This window comes from Oncorhynchus keta, chromosome 11, assembly GCF_023373465.1.
Source record: "Oncorhynchus keta strain PuntledgeMale-10-30-2019 chromosome 11, Oket_V2, whole genome shotgun sequence".
NCBI classification, from domain to species: Eukaryota; Metazoa; Chordata; class Actinopteri; order Salmoniformes; family Salmonidae; genus Oncorhynchus; species Oncorhynchus keta.
The window spans coordinates 42,044,004-42,062,128 of NC_068431.1; the positions used below are offsets into that span (position 1 = coordinate 42,044,004).

The 18,125-nt window shown below is 46.5% G+C and overlaps 1 protein-coding gene across 14 annotated transcripts in view; it reads left to right on the forward strand.

The window, feature by feature from the left end:
• The window catches only part of LOC118390287 (unconventional myosin-XVIIIa-like), a 115,923-nt gene that overhangs the window by 36,669 nt on the left and 61,129 nt on the right, over window positions 1-18,125 (forward strand). For 5 of the 14 annotated variants that reach the window (XM_052457223.1, XM_052457234.1, XM_052457226.1 and 2 more), the window contains exons 3-13: window positions 8,499-9,335; window positions 11,348-11,440; window positions 11,750-11,821; window positions 13,905-13,970; window positions 14,857-14,944; window positions 15,198-15,304; window positions 15,441-15,617; window positions 15,771-16,008; window positions 16,137-16,380; window positions 16,930-16,993; window positions 17,131-17,275. In XM_052457223.1, the coding sequence (XP_052313183.1) occupies window positions 8,499-9,335; window positions 11,348-11,440; window positions 11,750-11,821; window positions 13,905-13,970; window positions 14,857-14,944; window positions 15,198-15,304; window positions 15,441-15,617; window positions 15,771-16,008; window positions 16,137-16,380; window positions 16,930-16,993; window positions 17,131-17,275 (2,131 nt within the window). Of the gene's footprint in view, window positions 1-5,808; window positions 5,967-7,237; window positions 7,527-7,732; window positions 7,765-8,498; window positions 9,336-11,347; window positions 11,441-11,749; window positions 11,822-13,904; window positions 13,971-14,856; window positions 14,945-15,197; window positions 15,305-15,440; window positions 15,618-15,770; window positions 16,009-16,136; window positions 16,381-16,929; window positions 16,994-17,130; window positions 17,276-18,125 lie in introns of those variants that run through there. The other 9 variants (XM_052457230.1, XM_052457233.1, XM_052457225.1 and 6 more) reach the window with 9 other exon arrangements.

Here is an 18,125-nt window from a genome sequence, read left to right on the forward strand (position 1 = left end):
ACAGTCTTTTTGCTGTCAACACCTATTTCTGTGTGCACAGGTCAAATTCCAGTTTGCCACACATCCCTCCCCTTATTCTGGCCTCGACATTTGAAATGATGCCCGAGGCACGTACCTCACACATAAGGAATAACCTCATAAACATTGTCAGGATGTAGCAGTGGACATTTTCCCTTCAACTGTAGTCGTTACGGTTCAGTATTTTTGACCACCCCCCTTAAACGCACACACTACTCAAACTAATAGGCATGTGACTGCAAGACAGAAGGGCACATTCCAAAACGAGTACATGGTACATATTGACAAACATTATAAGTCCATGTAGATTGGTGGAGCAAAAATAAAGGATTATAGCAGTTGCCTCAAGGTAGATGAACACTTTGCCCTTAACACTATCCACTAACCGTTTGGCGATGCGGGGGCACAAACTTCCCTGCATGGGCCTTAGCTGATGCAGATTAATGGAGCATTCTCTCCCGAACGATGCACAGTGGACATTGGGGTTGTCTCTAGACCTCCCAAGCAGTGACGCAACTTCCTTGCCACACCCAGGAACATTTTGCGGTGCAGTCATTTTCTCTCCAAGCCTGGGGAAAGGGTCGGAGAACACCCTCTCTTCTTCAGGCTCCGGAGAGAGCTCGGTCATCATTAATTCACTGTCAGTCAGTGTCGGTATGAAATCCTCACACACCCCATCATAGGGCAGACACTCCTGCACAAGTGAGACAGTTTGGCCTCCAACACAGTGTCCTCACCAGGGCCCGACTGGTAAATTTAACCCCGGCCTTATTAATCAAATATTACAGGCGGAGGCGTATCACGTTATTTATTTGACCTACTACAGAGATGAGAAGTGTTTTCTTTCTCCCTGTTTTTAAAAAATGTAAACCCGAAGAAGTCATACCTAACTGCCCAGTGGTTTTCCATAGCCCCCCTACACACACCACGGTGTGCTCTGACCATTATGCTGACTCAGCACAGCAGAGATACAGATTTTTTTTCATGCCAACCTGTCACTCATTTGTTTCAAGTTTGAACTGAGGGGCTACTCCCCATTAGCCCCCTCGTGGAGAGTGGTCTGCCTGTCTATACCACTAGGACCAACATGCTCTTCAGACTGATATTCCTATCTCACTCTGTGGCACAACAAGACACACCTGGTTATTGTGTACATTTGTGTTTGTTTACGTACGTTTGGAGCTCTAGACAACTCACTCACTCACCGATTCTCTGTTTAATGACTCAGCCACACAGAGAGATGAAATTATCCTGTTTTACTGTCAACCCCTATTTCTGTGTGCACAGGTCAAATTCCAGTTTGCTCAAGAGTTTTCTTGTGGGGTAAATGACTGAAAAGGGAACCAGTTTTAACTTCCTGTACTTCAACTTGGCTCCTGAGATATATATGCATCGTCACTTTAACTATACATTCATGTACATACTACCTCAATAGGGCCGACCAACCAGTGCTCCCGCACATTGGCTAACTGGGCTATCTGCATTGTGCCTTTACTTACCTGTTGTTTTTACTTTAACTTACCTGTTGTTCACCTAATACCTTTTTGCACTGTTGGTTAGAGCCTGTAAGTAAGCATTTCACTGTTGTATTCGGCACACTTGACAAATAAACTGTGATTTGGTTTGAGATGCTCAGTGTAGTAGTGGAGCCCCCCGTCTAACCTGCCAACAAAATGTACTGTAGACTAAAAATTATATTAGAAAGGCTGCTGCGGCAGCTGTATGTGGCTATGAGCAGCACACAGAAACAGTCTGGTTCTTTTCAAGTGCCAGGTCCTCAAATTATCCCATGATGTTCTCACTGCAGAGAGTCCGTTGTTTCAACAGGGGTTGATTAGTTTAGCCAGTGATCCATTACACTGGTCCACCATGGACATATGCAGCAGCTCGGATATCACCGCCTGGCTACCCCACTCCTCTCATCTCAGACCAGCTCCCAGGGTCATTCCATGTCATTTCAGCAAGCCTTGACACCCACCATCTCAGATTGTTATGAAATATTTTCTGTAGTTAAAGACAGGTACGTTTAAGATTCCTGAAACATTATTTTGTTTAAATTTTATTTGATCTCTGAGAATTAAAGCTAATTGATTTGCTTCAAATTGGCCCTTTTCATTTACAGCATTCACATTATATTCCACAAATGATTGTACCCAACATCCTGATTTGGACCAAACTTCTCCCTACCACTAGGTAACGCATGAGGAATCCAATAATATGGTCCGAAGCCAACCATGGACCCCACACATCACATGCCAATCCCACCTCCACAACCAGTATAAAGTATCAGTTCTATGTTTTACAAGTAGTATGGAGCTGCGGCTTCCGAGTATTACTTGTTCACCATTTTGTAATGTGTTCCCTGTGATTCTGGTGATGCCCCCCTCCCCTGTTTAGAGAAATTAGCCATTTGAAGTTGCTTGCATTATTTATTATAAATTAGTGTGAAAGTACCAGGTTTTGCCCACTAGATGCCGCGGTTCCTTCTACTTTCACCACACCCTTTTGTCAATTTTGCTGGTTTATTAAATGAATCACTCCATTTTCTTTGCAACTTTGGGTAGAAAACCTTTAGCTTTTGCTCATGATGAAAATACATTGTGTGTGTGGGGTCCGGGGCTGGCTTCTTTTTTTCATTTTATTGTATTCCTCATGCCTTACTCATTGTTAGGAAGAATTTAGGTCTAAATGGGATGTTTAAGTACTATATTTACTGAATATTATATTAATCATATAAATTAAAATGGCCAATTTGGGTGCAATCAATTAGCTTAATTTCTCAGAGATCAAATACTATTTCAACAAAATAATGCTTCAGTAATGCAAATTGGATCTGTTCCTACATCAATCGGAGATTGGTTAGTGTCAAAATCCTCTTGTGCTTTTTTTTTGAGGTGGAATGACTCCCAAAAGCTTTTTAGCCCCAGTTAGTACAGTTACCCCAGCCCCACTTATAAGTAGCGGAACATGAGTGGACTTAATAACTTTATCTCAGGCATATGTCCTGCCTAGCTGCAGACAAGCTTTTGTCATTAGGAAATGAGTAAATCGTCTTAATCTCCCGCCCAAGCAGCAGCCCAGTTCAATGACATCCTCCCTAGTCCCAGTGAGGCAATGCTCTCACAGTAAACACTCAGCATTAGTCCACTACAGACACTGGGATTAGATGGGCTGGGCTACTGTGGCTACTAATAAAGCTGTCAGGTTTACAGGGGGGGGCGAATTGTTTGTTCTCAGGGTGCCATTGAGAATGTGACCATGGTCTCAATTGGGCTCCCCGGAATAAATAAAAGTTGTTAAAAAATATATAGAATCATGACTCCTACCCCTGTAGCAAGCCAAGCTCTCACATATGCTAGTTTAGACCAGGAAGGGAATGCTTTTTTTGCAGTTTAATATCTCTGATAGGAAATCATTCTGAATGAACATTCTGAATGTGGTTGCGCCTGCAAAGCGGGTGTGTTGAGGAATTTCATTGACATAGTCTTCGTCCTCCTGCTGTGTTTGGACATCGGCACTCAAACAGACACACCCTCAGCCTTTCAGGTTTCTAATAGCAGCTGCCATTGCGCTTAATCATCACTGTGTGTTTTATGTCTGGAATGGTCTTAACCTATTGTTATTGCCCCGAAACTCTTTTATCGGTGTAGAGTGTGGTGTTTTGATTGGCTTGATCACCCAGTCACACCCCTAGTGGAGTTCACAGTGGAACAAATCTGTTCTGTTTCCTGACTCCCTGTGTGTGGGTCTCTCTGCCCCCTCTCCCTTTCTTCTCTACTCCATGATCACCCCTCTATTCAACCCAGTGAATGGCTCCATGCTGCTATTTGTGCCCATGCCATCAGTCTCTCTGTGTCTGGGGGCTGAACGGTGCCCACAGTGTGGCGGAAATAATAAGCCTGGCCTTGCCCCTCTGCCTGCCTGTGAGTTTTCAGAGTTGGTGTGTGTGTTTGTGTTAGTGTGCGTGTGGACTGCGGAGTGTGTGTGTTTTGTGATGGGTGTTGTGCAGTGCCCTGAGAGGCAGGCTGAAGGGGACACAATGGGGTCATTAGTGGCAGTGTGGTGGTGTGCCTCTTGTATCCTCACATGTCTCAGACCATAGCCTGATAGCCTGTTGGCAGTGTTCTTCACTCTCCTCACAGTCTGTGTCAACCTACATAGACCTGCTCACTGTCTGCTGCCATTTCCCTTCAGCTTCCACACACACTTTGCTCTCGTGTTGAAGTGTAATTCACCTGTTAAATTCACCAGCTGAATACAATAGCAATTTGCCATGTGGTTGTCTTGCCTTCCTCTAAAAGCTCATTTTCACCTCGCTAATTGAGCTTGATAATCACTTCCTCTTAAGTCATTTGTCAGCCTTGTGTGTGTTCACACCTCTTTCTAACAGAGCTGTAGCAGGTTGTTTATAAGCTACTCTCCATCTGTGTGTTTTCTGATGCTAACTCTTGGCTTTCTATACTTGTGCTGTAATCAGGTCTGTATTTACTGTGACTCTGGATAATCTAGGTCATGTTCATGACAGAATCTCATAAATCTTATAGGTCCAACCTCAGTTTGAACTGGGTCAGAATCAGAGCTGTGTGTGGAGTTGGAGGTCAGTAATCGTTGATCAGTGTTTAACATATATAGACACACACACACACACACACACACACACACACACACACACACACTGTGGGGAAGGAAGGATTAACCGGCTGGGCTGTGTTAGATGGAACAGATAAATTGGATTCCACCAGCCTGGTCTAGCAGAGCCCGGCTTCACCGCCTGCAGTTCCGTGTTGTCCTCCTGCAGCCACTCCCCCTGCTCACCTCACCCAATCAGCAGCTGAATGCTCTTCTCTCCCTCCGGGCCCAGACCACATGTTATGTCACACCGGTTTTCCCACAATGGATTGTTTTGGAGTAATATTATTTTCTCAGCTACAGGCTAAACACGTACTGTTATCAATGTGTCTTGTTGTATTTTTTCAACTCCAATTCTGGTAAAATGACAATTCATATGAATGTTGAATATAGGGCAGTAGAATGATTAACTGATACCTTCCTAGAATTGAAAAGCAGAAGTAAATGTTGTAAAGGCTTATAGCTCCCTCTTGTGGCGTAGGATGCAAAGTGAAACTCGGCGAACAAAGAGAAAAGTAATGTCCCTCTGGTGGTAGTCTGTGCTCTCTGAGCCCAAATGATACTGATCAGTATGCCTACTTTTCTGATGCCTTTATATGCTGTAAACATCATTTGGAGAAAAAAAAACCTGTGATTCTAAATCAAGATGCGCTTTACATTATTTCAGTCATTGGCATGAATGATTTGTGCTTGTACCTGTGTGTACCTGTCTTTATGAACTTAACGCATGAAGGTCCTGTGTTGGTTTGACACATCATGAATGTAGTTCAAAGTCTTTAACCTACCTCTGTATGTGGCTCTAAAAGACGGAGGGATTAGACTTTCCCATTGCCCCTCCAGATTTACTCTGGCATGCCTACACAGGCCTCGCTAAGACTGGACAAGGAAAGGTAGGGAGGGCCAGTGATTTGGGCCTGAGAGGGACAGAGAAGACCTAAACTATCTCTCCCTGTCATTCTGCTGGGTGGGGCACACACTACAGGAGATAAGAGAGGGGGTTGGGGGTAATTGGCATGGTAGTGTCATGGTGCTTGTTGTGTGCTGCTATTTATAGCCTCCTCTGTATCCCAGCAGCTGTCCCCCTTCCGTCTGTCCCCCTCCCCGCCCTCCCAGCGTTCCACCCAGGGTCCTATCGCGTTACGACAGATCCCTAACCCAGCTCTGCATGCAGTGCTAGCTGTGACGATTTCAACTCCTGTGGTTCTACTCAACCTCCTCCTCTACCAGGGCGAGCAACCGCGTTCTCCTCAAACCCACATCCAATTCTTCCCTGATCCGGTGAGGGAGACAAAACTGATCGGGCCTCCAGACGACACAAGGTAACAGAAGAGTTGCCCAGACTCTGTATGGGCCTGGTAGTGTGTTCCTTTCGGATTGTGTCTGTCTGCTGTACCATGAGCAATAGGGCTCTAGTTGCGTCTCAGAATGGCCTCCTCTGCTGCTGATAACTATTAATAGAAGTGGAAGCTGTCTGATGAAAGCTAGGGCAGAATGGTGAAACACGTTGCTGAGCCACTCATTTCAGCCCTGCTGCTTATAGAGAATGCCCAGCGTGCCTACTTTCTGTACTGCACAGCCCGTGGCTGTCATGTACCACAGTTTTGAACTTGTTTTGGGCTAAGATGACAGTTGGCAGTGTTCTTGGCTATAACTGAAAGGTAAATCTGAATGGAACAATATTGGAGATGGAGACACAATATTGGAGACTATGTAATACTCTTAATGTATTTAGCCTTTAGAGGTTGACCTGGTAGCTTGTTTACAAAGGATAGCCAGAACCACAGATCTGTGTAGTGCCTCCTAGGTGCGGTGTCCATGTCAGTTACACTTCTATGTTGTCATTGTTTGCTTCTTGTGATGTCATCAACATGAGACAAATCCATATGTTTGTGGTTTTAATTAGATGGCATAGCGCGACTGACAGAATTAACTTTTTGTAGCAGGTTAGGAGAACTTACGAACCTGCGATGTATGCCGCACTTCCATCCGTAGCTATATAAATTCTAGCCACAACTGTTGTTTGTGTGTGTATGACTGTTTGCTTGGTTCTATTTTGGCCTGTACCCTTTTTTCTACTGTTACTACTGACGCAGAAATCTGAGGTCTGGTGACAATTGATTCTCCTGTGATCACCTTTCACTGACATGTTCACTTTTAACTCTCTTAACAACATAGAGAAACCACAGGGTTTCACCTGATAAGCTGAGTCTGATATGGCAGCGATAGAGTCAGTGACACTCTTAGCCTGCAGATTAAACCACCGGTATGTCCGACATATACACTCTAATAACAGGCAGACCTAATGCAGCATTCACAACATTGCACTACTCCCGTATGTCAAATATATGACATACTGTAGTCAAATAAAAGCGGAGGAGAATATTTGAATATATAATGATGAAATGTAGTTGTGATTCTATTGATATTGAAATACTTTTTTAGAAGAAATAAGAAGATTTGCAAAAGATTGATCTATTTCCATCGTGTGCTTGTGAACTGATGTCCTGTCTCCATGAGGTAAATTGTCTCTCCTGTCTGCCTGTACTGTATGTATCCATTTCATCCTGTTCTTCATGTCTTCTGTCCTCAGTGCTGCCTCAGCCTGCATGGTCCTACTGCCCTGTTGGTAGTAGCTAGTGTGAAGAAAGACGCCAGTCCTCGTCCCCCTACCTACCGTCCACCCCGAAACGCACGCACTCTCATCAGTCCATCCTCATATCCTCTCTTTCTACTCTCTCTGTACTGTCTATCTCGACCTTACACTCTTCCTCTCCCTCCCTCCCTCCCTCCTTCCCCTCACCTCCACTCTCCCGGTTCAGCCCATGACTTCTGGGCTACTACCATGGCTTACAGTTCACGCTTTTCATTCTGGCGGCAAAAGGGAAGTCTTGTTTTACCTTTGTGTTTGCACCTTTAGTAGATTCCTGCACATGTACTGTTGTCAGCTGAGCTTTAGGCTGAAGAGTAGGATTGTCTTCTCTGTGGACAGAGGAAGGATGTTCGTGGTAGAGATGAGCATGTTGTTCTTGCATGAGTGAGCTTTAGTTCCGGGTTTGATCGTCCTCTCTTGACCATCCTCTCTTGTAGGTTGAAGTTGAAACCAAGCCAGCCTCAGATGTAAGTGTAACGCTGTGTGCTTTTTAATAGTAGCATCTACCAATCTAGGAGTAGGACCTTTGATGATTTCTTCTCCCAGCAAAGTGGCAGTCTCTCTTCACCCGTGTCATTGACTCTCAGGGTTTTCAGGGTGTTGGTTAGCCGTTAGTTGGTTATTCAATATAGCACCATATTGCCATGCAGTAGAGGTGTCACCTGTAGGCCTTGATGTAGTCACAGAGTAATGAACAGTACAGGAAGACTAATCCTGGGCAGTGAGACAGTGCTCCACAGATTCTATCTGAAAGAGGTCTTTGCAATGGGGGACCTGTATAAGCCAACGTAAACCACATTTAATCTGATGTTGACAATCTGTGAGAAAGAAATTCTTCCAGTCATGGTTTATGATCTGAGGTATTATAGCTCTGTGTAGCGAAAGGAAATATGAAAAAGTAGAAACATTCATGTGTATAAATTACTCACATCCAACAAGTTGGACATGTAGTTTGTGTGCTGGTGGATGTTTGACACAGCTTTCCTTCCTGTAGACTAGACAGATGCTTGGTAAAGAAGACTACGGGATGGCAAACAGCCACTCTAAATAACATAACAATGGCATGGGCTTTGGCCAGTGAAAAATGATGGTGTTTAGTTTATGAAACACAACTCTACAGCTTTGGGTCTTCTATACAGTATCTCTGATATTGGCTCCTCCTTACTTATACCTGTGTGTGTGTGTGTGTGTGTGTGTCTAGTCTGATGGTGTGGAAGCTGAAACAGAAACAAGTGGTGACCCACAGCCGTTGACATCATCAACCAGCGACACAACCAGGAGTGACAGTGTCATGGGAGGCCCTGACCCACCAGCTGCCTCCTCCTCCAGGCAGGAGAGCACAGAGGACCAGGGTCCCACTCAGAAGAAGGTGGTGAAGGTTATTAGGAGGGTGGTGAGGAGGGTAGTGCCTGGGGTGGAGGAGCAGCCTCAGGCCCCCAGCACAGAGCTTCCTAAAGCTGCCCCTATAGCCACATCTGTACCCAAGACTGCTCCCCTCTCCGGCAAAAAGGATGAGAAGGATGACATCTCCATGGGTCTGGCCAGCCTGATGGGCCGAGGGAGGACCAAGGATCACCGGCCTCGCACGCGTACTCAAGACCGCAAGGAGGATAAAGAGGAGGAGAAGGAACAGGAGGAAGAGAAGGAGGTAGAGAGCCAGGAGCCTCCAGCAGTAAAAGAAGATGAGGCGCCGTCCACCTCCGTGTCCACTCCTACTCCCCCCAAATCAAACCCCACCATCCCTCCAACAGGGTTCATACCCACACCCGCACCGAAAGCCAACCCCCTCGCCCCTCCTCCAGGCTTCATCCCTGCACCCAAAACCAAAGTCAACCCCCTTGCCCCCCCTCCAGGTTTCATCCCTGCCCCTGTGCCAAAAAACAACCATTTTGCCCCTCCTCCAGGCTTTATTCCTGCCCCAAGACAAAATCCCCTTGCCCGCCCCCCAGGTTTTATCCCTGCCCCGAAATCCGACCCTCTTGCCCCTCCTCCAGGGTTCGTCCCTGCCCCTCGCTCATGGGCTGTGAAGAAGCCAGAGGTACAGAGTGTGTGCCCTCAAAATGCCTGCCTAAAGAGAGTATTACATAATTCAATGGTGCATGCGGTTCTGATGTGTGCACTGAACACCTATTAACCCATTCTGTGTGTGAAATTAACACAATTAATAATTATGCCTATGGATTTGACTTTTCACAATATGCTGAGTGGATAGGGATCATACACTATATATAGAAAAGTATGTGGAAACCCCTTCAAATGAATGGATTCGGCTATTTCAGCCACACCTGTTTGCTGACAGGAGTACAAAATCGAGCACACAGCCATGCAATCTCCTTAGACAAACATTGGCTTCCCCTGTCAACTGTGAAGTGGAAACGTCTAGGAGCAACAATGGCTCAGCCGCGAAGTGGTAGGCCACACAAGCTCACAGAACGGGGCCGCCGAGTGCTGAAGTGTGTAGCGCGTAAAAAACACCTGTCCTCAATTGCAATTCTCACTACCGAGTTCCAAACTGTCTCTGGGTGTAACTTCAGTACAATAATTGTTCATCTGGAGCTTCATGAAATGCGGTTCCATGGCCGAGCAGCAGCACACAAGCCTTTCGATCACTACGCAATGCCAAGCGTTGGCTAGAGTGGTGTAAAACTCGCCGCCATTGGGCTCTGGAGCAGTGGAAACGCGTCCTCTGGAGTGATAAATCAAACGTTACCATCTGGCAGCCAGATGGACAAGTCTGGATTTGGTGGATGCCAGGAGAATGCTACCTGCTCCAATGCATAGTGCCAACTGTAAAGTTTGGTGGAGGAAGATTAATGGTCCGGGGCTGTTTTTCATGGTTCGGGTTAGGCCCTTTAGCTCGAGTGAATGGAAATCTTAATGCTACAGCGTACAACGACATTCGAGACAATTCTGTGCTTCCAACTTTGTGGCAACAGTTTGGTGAAGACCCTTTCCTGTTTCAGCATGACAATGCCCCTGTGCACAAAACGAGGTCCATACAGAAATGGTGTGCTGAGATCGGTGTGGAAGAACTTTACTGGCCTGCACAGAGCCCTGACCTCAACCCCATCGAACACCTATGGGATGAATTGGAGCACCGACTGCGAGCCAGGCCTAATCGCCTAACCAGTGTCCAACCTCACTAATGCTCTTGTGGCTGAATGGAAGAAGGCACCCGCAGCAATGTTCCAACATCTAGTGGAAAGCCTTCCCAGAACAGCGGAAGCTGTTATAGCAGCAAAGGGGGAACAACTCCATATTAATCCCCACGATTTTGGAATGAGATGTTCGACGAGCAGCAAACTTTTGGTCATGTAGTGTATGTCTCTCCACAGGATCTCTCTTGTCTTGCTGCAATGGTAGAAACTGCTGCTTAATTCATTTGCATCAGCAAAGTGTTAACTGGCTACTAACTGGCTCATTTACTTCAAACCGTAGTCTTCCTGCAGTGAGAAAAGGTACAAAATTAAATAAAAGGTAGTATTTCCCATCTCAGCCTCATCAGTAGGTATAAGGGTCTGGTCATGGCTGGTCCACAGAGAGCCAGGCTGATCTGAGGCACTGGGCCATTACTCATTTTCACCAGGCTTTGGGGAACTCCCTGGGAACACTATCCAGACTTGCCTAACACTAGACCACGGAGGACAACTAATGGCAGCCTTATTAATGAAGAAAAACCATTGAACATTGTAGAGAATAATGTACCAAAACGTTGGGAAGATCCTTGTCCAAAATATGAGGATTTTGTTTCAACTGGAATGGGCTTGAGGAACGCTGTGTGTTTTATAGGATTTGAGCATGACGGGATTGAGTGTGTTGTCCTTATCAGGAGCATGGTGTGTGGAAGACTTTGTAAGAGGTCACTGACTCTCCTGTGTGTGTGTGTGTGTGTGTGTGTGTGTGTGTGTGTGTGTGTGTGTGTGTGTGTGTGTGTGTGTGTGTGTGTGTGTGTGTGTGTGTGTGTGTGTGTGTGTGTGTGTGTGTGTGTGTGTGTGTGTGTGTGTGTGTGTATGTGTATATGTGTGTGTGTGTGTGTGTTGATATATCAAGGTGAAAGCAGCTTCTGGTTCTTCTCCTGCTGGGAAGCCCTCCTCTGGGAGTACTCAGTCCCAGCCTCAGGGCACCCCTGGCTCCAAAGAACAGGTGTGTGTCCTGCAGCTGGTATGCTTCTGATTGTCTGGGTGTTGTAGATGTTAGAATATGCTGTGCAATGGTAAATTACAGTATTTTTAAATATTGTTAATGTAGGCTAGGTTGACTTAGCCTACCTTATGATTCAGAATTGACATTAGATGGATCACAGTAAGAGTAAATGACCTGGGATTGGCCAGAGGAAATGACATATACAAGGGGCCCCCAACATGCATAACAAACCTTTAGCACCATGGCAACAATAGACTCTGGAGTGGCTGGGTGAGGACTCACCGGTGTTGGTGGTGTGACCTCCTGTAGGTTCCAGAGCTGGTCCCTACAGACGAGAACCACAGGCGTCTGAGAAAGATCTTCACCGGAGCTGGCTCTACTGTAACTTCACCTCTCTCTTTCAGTCTGTGTGTCTGCCTGCTCTGTTGTGCTATTACCAAATCTTCCCCTGCCATGGGTCCATGCCACCCTGCTGTACTATTACCAAATCTTCCCCTGCCATGGGTCCATGCCACCCTGCTGTACTATTACCAAATCTTCCCCTGCCATGGTTCCATGTCACCCTGCTGTACTATTACCAAATCTTCCCCTGCCATGGGTCCATGCCACCCTGCTGTACTATTACCAAATCTTCCCCTGCCATGGGTCCATGCCACCCTGCTGTACTATTACCAAATCTTCCCCTGCCATGGGTCCATGTCACCCTGCTGTACTATTACCAAATCTTCCCCTGCCATGGGTCCATGCCACCCTGCTGTACTATTACCAAATCTTCCCCTGCCATGGGTACATGTCACCCTGCTGTACTATTACCAAATCTTCCCCTGCCATGGGTCCATGCCACCCTACTGTACTATTACCAAATCTTCCCCTGCCATGGGTCCATGCCACCCTGCTGTACTATTACCAAATCTTCCCCTGCAATGGGTCCGTGCCACCCTGCTGTACTATTACCAAATCTTCCCCTGCCATGGGTCCGTGCCACCCTGCTGTACTATTACCAAATCTTCCCCTGCCATGGGTCCGTGCCACCCTGCTGTGCTCCCGCATGGGGACAGGTGCACTGTCGCATGTGGCCCAAATCTGGTGTTGACCACTAGTAGCAGGGTTTGCATTATGAGGTGCCCTGTGGTGCTGTAATGTGAACCCCGATTAGCAGCGTCCATTTTATGTCTCATCAGCTTAGAGATCAGAGTCTGTCAGTCTTAGTCTTATGGTCTCCTATCATCATGGCTAAGTCATATAGATAAGGGTTCATATGAATGGAGGTTATGTGTGGGTTCATGGTGGGCACTGTCTCTCTCTCTGAGAGGAGGCTTTGGTGTGATTTCACAGCTGGGTTTTCAAACTTAATATAATGTAGTGCTATAACTAACTAATTACAACATGTTTGCACAGTCACAATATAGATTTTAGTCAAGTGAGAAAATGTTAATTCTTTTGATATGACATTGCACACACAGCTTTCCAGTGGCTGACTTTTGGACCCTGTTTCACATATGTATGTGCAGAGACTATTCCTCTCCTCTCTCTCCCTTTCTTTGTCCCTTCTGTTTTAACAGGCAATATCATTACTCAGTCATGTCCTCATTTGCCGGATTCACACATCTATGTCCTTACATTTGTATTCTGTCCTTTTGACATTCACTTTCTGACAAAGGGGTGTTCATTTCCCTTGAAGTCCAAGTCTGTTTTTATCCACTTGGTGAGGATATTGTGTTCTTTGATGTTGGATTGAGACTGAACCATTGATCCCAGATCACAGCTGTCACATCCACTCTAAAAACCCCTCTGTGATCTGTTTTTAATATCGCCCTTTCCTCTCATCTCCTGGCTCCTCCTTCCCATCTTCTGCTGTCTCTTCTCCCCTCCCCTCTGTGTGTTGCTCCGCTGTTTGCTGCTGTCCTCGTGGCCGTGGCTATCCGGTGGTCTCCTCATAGGTACTGTCTGTCCCTTGTCACACCGCTCGCCACTCACCCACCGCCCTCACACACGGCCTGGCTGGACTGTGTGCTTGTGTCTCATGTTGGGGTGTAAGCCTGCTCTCCTTAACTGACCCCGCCGTCCCCTAACCTCTGTCTCACCCACCTGGGGTTCTGCCTGCGCCCCTTAATCATTCCCCCACCATGTTGTTACGGACTGAATTCTTTCCCTGTGTCTGTGCTGCAGTGCTGGAAGTCCCAGTAATATGACCTAAGCACACCCCCACAGACGGGCTCTGCTGGACTTAGTAACTTAGACTGGTAAAGCTAGAAGGATTATAATTTTTCCCCCATTTTTTTTTTTCTCACAGCAAAAGTGTGGGTGTCAGTTGTTTTCTTCATCTGCATGTGTTATGCTACCCTCTAGGCAAATTCACGGAATATACTTGTTACGTGGCTGTTGGCATGTTTGAGCATGCAGTATGAACTTCGAAGTTGACCTCTGACCGTGATTACATCCAACTCTTCCTGCCCTCTTCCAGACACAGTTGGATCAGGACCCCGTGGCCCTCCTGCAGGCGGCCCACACGGCCGCCTCTCAACCCAAGGTCTGGCCACTGCTATGCCTGATTGCAATACCCCATGCATCTCCCTCAGTCCCTTCCCTGGAGTGTGCTGTTGTGTGTAAATCACAGAACCAACATCCTCATCTGGGATTTTGTATCTGTGATGATAAACCAGTAGAATAGTGAGAAACTCATGAAATACATGACTTATTAAACCTTTTCTGACTGCCGGTGAAGTGAGTTCCTCAGTATTCTGTAGTAGGTTTGCACTGAGTGTCTATGCTTTACCAGTCTTGCTTTTCACTATGATTTTCAGGTCGAGTTTGAGGAAAACCGAGTTACTCAAATTGCATGATGTGTCCACATATAAATTGTCATAGGATTATGTGTCTTTAGTTTGCTCATATTATACTGCAGGTCTACCACAGTCTTCATAAACATTGTGGTGAAGTATGTGGTACTGATGTGCAGCCAGTCAAGTCATGTGTTGTTGTATTGGGTTATGTACCATCTGTCCTGTTATTGTGAGTGAGAGTGGGTTCTCAGTAGTTTGGTTGCAGAGCGGGATCTGATGGTAAACACAGAGTGGGGACCAGGGGCCTGCCTAGTGGGTCATGAGTGGATGCTAGGTGTGGAGTTGGGGGTTTGGGGTGGGTGGACTACTGGGTGGTTGGGTCAAATGCTGCGTGGGGGAGAACTAGACCTGAAACCCAAAACTCCTCCCTTAAGGAGATGAGGAAACCAGACCTCAATCCACACCTGTTCCTGTCCTCCTGTTCCACTTTGTCAGGTTACTGCGGTGACAATACCCCCTCCACTGGAGTTATTCATCTAGCTAATTATTCTCTCTGGGTATTCACCTTTGCTCCTGCCTCTGAGCTTTATAGCAGTGAACTAACCCTGTCTGTCTGTCCTCTCTCTCTCCTAGGTGAAGACCGAGGAGCAAATAGCTGCTGAGAAGGCCTGGTACGGCACAGAGAAAGTATGGCTGGTTCACAAGGATGGATTCTCCTTGGGTTAGTAGACCTGAATCACTAGGCCATTCACCACAATAGGGGCCACATTAAAACATATTACATGTACATCACAGATTCCATTTGTTGATTTATCTGACAGAAATAGTCAACCAAATTTGTATTGATTGTGCACTATTTCACACTTGTATTGAATATAACACATCCAGCCTAGACAAACACACCATTTTTAGATGACTAAATATGTGGCTAATGAGTGGCTGTAGATCCTATTGACCCTGTTCTGTCACCACAGCGACCCTGTTGAAGACGGAGCCAGGCAGTCTGCCAGAGGGGAAAGTCAAGATCCGACTGGAGAGTGACGGCTCGTTGCTGGATGTGGATGAAGATGATGTGGAGAAGGTTAGCCTAAACTCACCAAAATGTACATGCTGTTTAGCCCCAGCAGGGCACCAAACATTTTCACCTATTGAATTTTAGTTTAATTATCTGAAGTCTGGGATGTATGATCTCTTTCACCTCTGACCCCTGTGTGTAGGCCAACCCTCCATTGTTTGACCGGGTGGAGGACCTGTCCTCGCTGCAGTACCTCAATGAGTCCAGTGTGATGCACTCTCTGCGCCAGCGCTACGGGGGTAACCTCATCCATACCCACGCTGGGCCCAACATGGTGGTCATCAACCCCATCAGCGCCCCCTCCATGTACTCTGAGAAGGTACAGTCCTGGGTGGAGCCTGGGGTTAGCAGGATGGGGAGGGGATATCTTCTATTAGAGTAGCAAGTAAACCAGGAAGGGCAAGTAGGACTGGGTTTGTTTAATTTGTGGGGCTTTATATGGTGAGAATGACATCTCTCCCTCTCCCCCCAGGTGATGCACATGTTTAAGGGGTGCAGGAGGGAGGACACGGCACCTCACATCTATGGTGTTGCCCAGTCAGCCTATAGGAACCTGTTGACCACGCGTCAGGACCAGTCCATTGTGCTGCTGGGCAAGAGCGGCAGCGGCAAGACTATCAACTGTCAACACCTGGTCCAGTACCTGGTCACCATCGCCGGCAGCACTGGCAAGACCTTCTCTGGTAGGTTTCCAGGGGAAAGAACATGCAGTAAGTTAGAACACAGTTTAGGGAAAAACTTGTTTTTCTTCTTCATTTCACAGTCCACTGTATGTCTGATATTTACTTGCAACGTATGTATGTATGTACTATTTGGCTTGTTTCTGTGTGTCTCCCAGCGGAGAAGTGGCAGGCGGTCTATACCATCCTGGAGGCCTTTGGGAACAGCTCCACCTCCATGAACGGGAATGCCAGTCGCTTTTCCCACATCGTGTCCCTGGACTTTGACCAGGCTGGCCAGGTGGCCTCGGCCTCCATTCAGACCATGCTGCTGGAGAAGCTAAGGGTGACCAGGCGGCCAGAGGGAGAGTCCACCTTCAATGTCTTCTACTACATGATGGCTGGAGCCGACAGTTCTCTAAAGTAAGCTGTCATCTTCCTCAGACCTCTGTGTAGAGTGAACCTTTACCTATTCTCTCTTTCTCTCTCTTTCTCTCTCCTCTCTATCTTTCTCCTCTCTTTCTCTCTCCTCTCTCTCTTTCTCTCTCTTTCTCTCTCCTCTCTCTCTTTCTCACTCTTTCTCTCTCCTCTCTCTCTTTCTCCTCTCTTTCTCTCCTCTCCCTCTTTCTCTCTCGTCTCTATCTTTCTCCTCTCTCTCTCCTCTCTATCTTTCTCCTCTCTTTCTCTCTCCTCTCTCCCTTTCTCCTCTCTTTCTCTCTCCTCTCTCTCTTTTTCTCTCCTCTCTATCTTTCTCCTCTCTCTCTTTCTCTCTCCTCTCTATCTTTCTCCTCTCTCTCTTTCTCTCTCCTCTCTCTCTTTCTCCTCTCTCTCTTTCTCTCTCCTCTCTCTCTTTCTCCTCTCTCTGTCCTTTATTTACTTGTGAGTGTCCGTTGGTCAGAAACTCTGAGTAGCTCTGTCAGGTATAGTCTTGTCATGGTGACTGACTGACAGCTTGTTTGATTGCCATTCCAGGACTGAGCTGCACTTTAACCACTTTGCTGAAAACAACGCCTTCGGAATCATACCTCAACCCAAGGTAACTCTTGCCAGGGCCCCAAAGACCTTTGTCAGGAACGTTTTATTTGGTTTTGAGTGAATAGATTCACACTATGGTTTTTATAATAAAGACAGTCCATATAGATTCCTGTTGTTTCTCCCCCCGTGCTTGCCCAGTCTGAAGACAAGCAGCGGGCCTCCCAGCAGTTCACCAAGCTGCAGGCAGCTATGAAGGTCCTGGGGATCAGTGGGGAGGAGCAGAGGGCCTTCTGGCTGGTCCTGGGGGCCATCTATCATCTAGGAGCTGCAGGGGCCACCAAGGGTAAGAATTACAGTACAGTACACACCAGGAGCCCACTCAGTCACTATGTCAGATGTTAATTCAGAGGCTTATAGTGTTAATGCAGCTGCGTTCTGTATTTCAATTACAGATCATTTACTACTAACAATGACAGATTCAACTAAATATTATGAATGTACATAGTGTAGTTGCAAGAGTAAAGTCAAGCAAAGAGATATTGGGTTTATTCCAAAATAACAGAATTCATGATGCTACAGCTGCCATCTATCCAGGGCCTTTATTTGTTTGTTTCAAGGAGCTTCTCGGGCAGAGAACATTTGTGACAAAGACAGTTGTGAACTCTAGAGGCCCTGTCAATAATGCCAAGTTTTACTGTCTGCAGGGGAGATGTTAATTGCATTCCTTTACCGTTCAGCCGTGCGTAACACAGAACCAAACTGGTTGATGTCAGTTTGAGACAGTCGTGCAACAACTGAAGAGTTTTAAGTATTCCAGCTTACGAGGCGACAAAGTCCCAGCCCAACATCAGCCTTAAGCTGTCTAAATGCCTTGCCTTGTTCCCAGTGTCTGCTTGCTGCTGTACCTCAGCAGGGAACAACCCAGTATGTTTGATTGCTATTTGCCTGACAGCCCAGAACAAGACAGATTCTTTCCACTGTAGTAATGAAAAACGGGTTTGAGTGCAGTTGGAATGTTCATTCACATTGTCTAACGTTGCCTTCTCTGCAGTGTCAGTCATCGAGGAAATTGGTAATGAACCCGAACAAACACCCTTCTGTGTGTTTCTGTGTCTTCTACTGTGTTGATCTCATTTTCCTCTCTTCCTCTGCAGGGTTAATTTATCAACTACAATCTAAATATACACATTTTG